Source organism: Corvus moneduloides, chromosome 3 (assembly GCF_009650955.1).
Source record: "Corvus moneduloides isolate bCorMon1 chromosome 3, bCorMon1.pri, whole genome shotgun sequence".
In the NCBI taxonomy this organism is placed as follows: domain Eukaryota; kingdom Metazoa; phylum Chordata; class Aves; order Passeriformes; family Corvidae; genus Corvus; species Corvus moneduloides.
In genome coordinates this window covers 94975186-94982015 of record NC_045478.1, presented here as the reverse complement: position 1 = coordinate 94982015, position 6830 = coordinate 94975186, and the positions used below count along the sequence as shown (strand labels likewise).

Here is a 6830-nt window from a genome sequence, read left to right as displayed (position 1 = left end):
GAAGGGAAGAGCGGGAGAATAGAATCTCTCAATATCCAGTGATGGATGCTTGCAAAACTATCTTTGACTTCAGAGGGGACATGGCCTGTCCAAGCATCTGGTAACTTTATTAGCTTTTAGGACAAATGTTTGTTAGGTCTCAGACTATCTGATTTACTTGCCGTCCTCAGCCACTGAACAGCCATATTCAGTTTCAAAGGAAAAGACTTCAAATCGCAGAGCTATATAATGTTTTCAAATATCATAAAACATTTCCTGTGTGCTGTTTTTGTGTAAAAGTTGTTCCTATAGCTAAGAAGAAACAGACTATTAACTCTGTATTTTAAAGTCTATGTAGAATACAAGGAATTGCACATAAATTTTCCACAACTTCTAAGATATGACATAAAGTGAGTCAGTCATTGACAGGACTTTGTCCCTCTTAGAATTAGTGAAAAAAGCGCCTGAATGGTTTGAATCAGACTGCAGACTTCCAACTCCTATTTGTGGTGATGAAAAGTATTTCTTGATATCCCAGACCTGCAACTACATGGTAGAACATGTCTTTTCAGCTTTTAGAATGTGCTATGTACTGTGGCAATTTGTTAGTCACGCAACAGGGTTAATCTTTTAGAAAGTCATTGGATAACTGTATCTTCAATTATGAAAACTGCATTCAGTAAAGAACACAACTTGGGCACATTTGTTGCTTTCCTTGCTGAAGGCTGCCCTAGTGGTACATGCCTTCAGAAGTTCTGCAACAGCAGCAGAGCTGCTGGCAACAAGAGTGGCAAAGTTTACAGGGCTAGGTGGAAAAGCATGGATGTTGATGGGAGCATAACCCTTTGGACACTCGAACCGCACCCTGCACTGCCCCTAGCTTTGGCTGAGACTTTTTTACTTCCATGTCCAACCTGAGCACTTAATTCAGACCCATTGTCCCAGCCAGGTGACATCTTTCTGCCTACCATCTTTCACTCAAGTGTTTCTATATACAAATGGATGTCATCTGCTGGCTCAAAATCTTAGTATTTCCTTTCAGTTTCTGGCCAAGAAGTGGTGGTTGATTTTTCTAAGTTGCTGAGAGAGTAGGCATGATTGAATCAGTGTGTTGCAGAAAGGATGTCAAGACAAATTCACATGAATGAGAATTTATTAGCAGGATACACAGTTTATGGCACATATCAACAACGACCAAATAAAAAAAGAAGAGGGGGAAAGGAGGGGTGCAAAGAGAAACTGTCCCCAGTAGCAAAGGGGAAGGAGAAGATGTGGTTGGCATCCTGAGACAAACAACTTCCTCAGGCACTCTATCCAGGGCAATAGGTGGTTCCAACACTTTTCCTACAGCACCTATACTGTTTTGTTCAGGACTCACACAAAGTCCTTACTGATTGTTCCCATTTCCAGTGCAAGCCTTGAGCAGGGGGAGGTGCTGTGTGGCTGGTTAGTTGGTGAGCTCTGTGCAGGGGTATTTTTGAGTCCCTTTGTATAAATCAAAAGCTACAACCAAAGGAAAGACAGTGGAAAATGAGTGGGTGATTCTTGCCCTGGTGACAGTCACTTCCACTGGAACATGCCATACCAACACTATTTGAGTATGCAGGCAATACCCCACCTACCTCCAGGAAGACCCGTGGTCTCAGGAAATCCTGATGGCACTGCACAACTTCCATGGTGCCAAGAGCATCATTTGTCCCTTCCAGTGCTGTGCAGCAGAAGACAAGGAATGCTGTGTGTCCCTTCATGATGTGAACCATCCGACCTTTCAAACTGAGCAGGACACACCAGTCACTGCCCACAGGGAGGACAGGCTGCTGTGGGGAGTTCTGTTCACCTAAAAGGAGGTGGCACTTGGAGGTAGGCAGAAAACTCTTGCTGGTGACCATTTGCACAGCTGTAAGTACTGTTAAAAAATAACAGTAAATTTATCAACAAATGAATTGGTACTCCTGAAGTGCTCAGCTAGCTGGTGTGAAAAATACATTAATAAATCCTACACATTATTCAATTCGTGGTTGCCTAATGTTTTAGATTACAGAACAAAAATGGAAAGCCATGTCTCACATTAAACATTTACCTCCTTGCCTAAAACTTCTCCCCACCAGAGTTTGAAATGCTGTTTATAGAGTAGGGGACCCAGTGGTACTGCTTCTATGCTAAACTATTTGTGTTTGGATCATACTGTACACATACTGATATTTGTGGCAATGTAAAGAGCCTCAAGATGTAAAAGAACAGTATCATATTTAAATAGAAACTGGATAGCAAATTTTAGTGGTATATATTACAGAAATTCCTGGAAATAAAGAATTATTAAATAAGTGTGTTTCACTTATCCGTGTACTGAAATAACCATTTCACAATCAGTCTGTTAGCATGGAAGCCGTAGTAATGCTGGAAAGGATAACGCAAGGAAGCAGGCATTTGACATGTAATTCCTGTATTTCCTCTTTTCCTATGAAATTCTGCTTATGTAGACAATCACAAATACAAAAAAATGCAAATTATATTTGTCTTCTCCTTCCTAATGCATCACACATAGCAATATCAAAAAATGGTTTTTATCCATACATTTCATTTGAGAAAAAATAAACATCTGAATGCCCATGAGCAAAAAAATAAACTAACACAGACCTTTTCACTTTTGCTCTTGAATCTCCTGTGTTTCCAACACTTTATGTTAGTAGTCACATATGGTCTTTGTCTGGACTCTACTGTTGCTTTGTGCCAGCTGCAGAGCTGCATTGAAGATCTCGATCCCATATTCAGTCATTCCTTTGTATTACCTGAGTTCAGAGTAATCATTAGAAATTTTCATCTCCACATAAGCTTACAGCTTGTAACAAGGAATACTGCACAGAATTAACTTTTCACAACTGGACCTGTGACACTCACATTAGGTGTACAAAACCTAAAAACATATACAAAGTAATAAAATAAATGTTTCACTGTCTTCTTTTTACTTGTTCTGATCATAAAATATCAATATCTTGCAGTAGTTCTCAGGTTCTCAGTATGAAATACATTTCGCTTATCAATGAATGTTCTGTTTTGCTGCTTTCTTTATAATGAAAAAAAGCAGCAGCAAAGTATAGAAAGATTTATTTTCACTTTTTTCATTCACTTGCAAGAAATTTTTCTCCAATTACTTATTACCTGTAGAATAATACTGAAATTAAAATGAGAAACCCAGTCAATATTGCATGCATCAAAAATGATGAAAATCTTCACTTACTGAGAACCGTGAAATGTTTATTGGTTTTTAGACGCAGAGTCCTCCAGGGAGTGCTACAAATCCACACAAACTCACTGCACCTTCAATGTTGCATTTGGAGTGTTGATTTAGATGAAATATGTGTAAAAACTCCTGTCATCAGACAGCTCTCTAGTGACTATACATCTGCAAAGGCTCAAGAACATAAATTATTGCAGCATGAGTCTGGAATAAACTATGCTCACCTCACAAATTCTAGATCCGCTTGGTCCACAGTAACAAAGGAAAAACTGTTGTGTTTTAGAGTTAGGGAACAAGAGTTTATTTCATCATCCTCTATGTGTGTGTGTAATTTTAGACCAAATTTTTTTCCAAGTAGCAGAATCTTAATGGAATCAGCAAAGGAAAGAGGACTGGTGAAAGTAAGACATGAAGTGATGTGAGACTGGTACAGCAACTTCCCTGAGCTACCTCAGAGCCGAAGGTAAAGAAGCTGCCTTCTCTTCAGGAAAAAAATGAATCAAGCTTTTTACCCCCCAGCATCCTACTCAGCTCAGACCCCTTAGAGCTACTCTATATCCCCTGCAAAGATAAAAGCACTTCTCTTCTAGTTTGTATCTCACAGACTATCAGAAAAGATCATTCAGACTGGAACAAACAACAAAGCAACAAAAAACTTTTCCCAATATTCTGTCTCCAGAAAACCAAAGTAACTACATGGTGGTTCCTCACTTGCTATTCATCACTACTGTTATAGACCCAGACTTTGCATTCAATAGGTGTTTCAGGATTTGCCTTCCATGAATTTACTGAGTCTTTACTGAGTTTACTTGTCTTTAAGGCTTTGCAACCACTTGTGGATATGAATGAGTCTCACACTTGAGCTACCTAATCTGTGAAAAAGAAGCTCTCCTTCATTTGGTTTGTTCCCCGGTACTGTCTTTTGTCCCACTAGTTCCTGTGTTGTGATAAACAGTCAATAATATTTCATATTTAGCTTCTCTATGCCTCCTGAAGAAATAACACTCTATGTTAACCCTCAGTCACTTCTTGTCCACACAGAAGTCTTACACTCTGTAAGACATCCTCATTCAGAAGCTATTCAATGCAGCTGACCACTCTCTTTGTCTTTCAGTGTATTTATCTAGGTTTACCCATATTGTTTTTGAAATGAGGTGACTGTACATCACAGGCTATATATCAGCAGAACAGTTTCTGGTCTGTTCTCCAATATTTTCCTAATGTTCTTAATTGGGTTTGCTGCTGCTGAACACAGGGCTGACATATTTATCAGGCTCCTCAAGATGTCCTTCCTGAGATGTAATTGTTCATTTAGTGATTGTGGCCATGTAGATGTGTTTGTTTTTCCTATATGCATTGTCATTGTTGAAATAGAATGTATTGACTATTATTTTATTACCCAGACACTCATAGAATAATAGAACTACTGGATCATTTAGGTTGGAAAAGAGCTTTAAGATCGTCAAGTTCAACCATTAACCCAGCACTGCCAAGTCCACCGTTAAACTAAACTAAACTAAACGTCCCCAAGTGCCACATCTAAAGTCATCTAAATACCTCCAGGGTTGGTGACTCAACCACTTCCTTGAGGCAGCCTGTTCCACTGCTTCACAACCCTTTCCACGAGGAGATATTTTTCCCAATATCCAATCTAAACCTCCCCATGTGCAACATTTCCTCTTAAACTATCACTTGTTACTTGGGAGAAGGGACTGACCCCCATCTGGATGCAACCTCCTTTCAGGTAGTTGCAGAGAGTGGTAAGATCCCCTCTTGTGCCTCCTTTTCTCCAGGCTAAACACCCCCAGTTCCCTCAGCCACTCCTCATCAGACTTGTGCTCCAGACCCTTCCTCAGGTCCTTTGGACATGCTCCAGCACCTCAATGTCTATCAAGATGTATATATCAAGAGGGATTTTTCTTTAATTCTTCTGATAAGTTTTAGTTTTTCTATCTTGACTAATTGTCTTCATGGGAGTAAGTAAAGTTGGAGTCAAGCTTTCTGTGGAATCAGGCTGACATATGTATGAGGCTGGTTTACAGACACTGCACTGATATTCCCAGCAAATTTAGGGAATAGGAAATATGCCACTTCCCCTGTTGGGCTGTTTGACCAGGTGACTTGGATGCCATGATCAGAGGGGAAGATCTGCCCCAATGGGTTGTGGTGCACCAGGCTGAAACCCGCTCCTCTCGGATTCGTTTGCCTCTCCAATGAATTGCATGCAAGGGCTGAGTGGCTCTGGGAAAAACACTGCAAAAGCTCAGGAATCTATGCCTTTCTTAGTATTGGGCAACTAAGGGATAACAGAGCTGCCAGCAGATATAAAGAATGAACAATGCCACACACCAGGCAGGAAGTTGATTAACTCACCTGGGCTTGTTGCAGGTGACTGTAGGGACAGCAACAAAACACAGGACACCAAGAATTGTACTGAGCAGCCTGGAGAGCTGTGCTGCATTTTGCTCTTTAGTCCCATGGCTCCTTCAAAGAGGTAGCAACCACAGTACTTAAGTATTTTAGCATGAGCATAGTAGAGACAGAGCAGCCATACTATCTCCTCTCTGTCGCCCATGATGTGCAGCAACAGAACTGGGACACTATAGTGGAATTTTTTTAAAACAGGATGGAGCCTTCCGACATGATGGGACTTCTTTCCTCATACCTCAGGCTTTGATTCTCTTAACTGCCCTTTTGGTGCCAGCAGTTTCTTTTCTTCCTCATATATCCAACATCCTTGTTTTATCCAGTCATCACCAGGGAGCTCTGTGGGATTCAAGATTTCCAGCATATGGAAAATTCTGTGAGACGGGAATGTCTGGTGATGAGTAAGAAAGTGGAAAATATAATTTCTGTGATGTAGCTTGTTACCTTTCCCATTCTCAAAGCCATTTGTCGAGCACTAAGTCAAATAACAGTCCATCTCTACTGGACTCTGCTCTTACACCCACAAATACCTTACTCCTCCAATGGCACTCAAACTAGCAGGGACATCTTGCAGAGTGAGATATCCTTCCCACCAAATACTCTCTGTGAGAAAGAGTGATGGACTCTTTGGCACAGAGAGGCCATCTGAGGACAGCACAGGGGAGTGAAGGTGCCAAAATCAAGCATTTCAGTGAAATAACTGAGTGAGTCATCTGTTATGTGCTAGCAGTGGTAATGGCTGTGATGGCCACACCTTGTGGTCACTGCTCTGCTTTTGCCAAGGGTTGTTTTCTATGGGGTGACTTCCTCTTCAGTGTAGCAGAACACTTCTGCTGCTCTATTGCTTTTGAACACAGGTTCTTTGTGCAGAATAGCATCGTGTTTTTCTTGGAGGTTGTCCATGGTTATTGTTTCTTCAATGCATCTCTAACTATTTTGCCAAAGCCACCCATCCTCTGCCATCTGTCAGGTGGCAAGAAGAAAGAATGTGGCTTCCACTATGCTGAAGGACAGGAGAACATGTGGTGAGATGAGAAGGATATGGAGACAAATTCACATCATCACCTCACAACAGCTTCTTTTATGTGATAAGTTACTAATCATAATGGACTATTGTATCTGTGGAGTAGAAGCTAAACAGTTAAAACCCCACTGACTAAGAAATTGCAGCAATGTTATGAAGAAA

The 6830-nt window shown here is 40.8% G+C and overlaps 1 protein-coding gene across 9 annotated transcripts in view; it reads right to left on the bottom strand.

The window, feature by feature from the left end:
* Positions 1–1114: 1114 nt before the first annotated feature.
* LOC116441188 overlaps positions 1115–6830 on the bottom strand; it is a 35349-nt gene continuing 29633 nt past the window's right edge. For 7 of the 9 annotated variants that reach the window (XR_004238942.1, XR_004238944.1, XR_004238945.1 and 4 more), the window contains 5 exons: positions 5591–6035; positions 3218–3382; positions 2617–2768; positions 1602–1885; positions 1115–1482 (listed from right to left, as the gene is read on the bottom strand). Coding sequence is in view for 1 of the 9 variants with exons in the window: in XM_032102820.1 (XP_031958711.1) it covers positions 5877–6035 (159 nt within the window). In the remaining 8 variants the exon portion in view is untranslated. Of the gene's footprint in view, positions 1483–1601; positions 1886–2616; positions 2769–3217; positions 3383–5269; positions 6036–6830 lie in introns of those variants that run through there. The other 2 variants (XR_004238948.1, XM_032102820.1) reach the window with 2 other exon arrangements.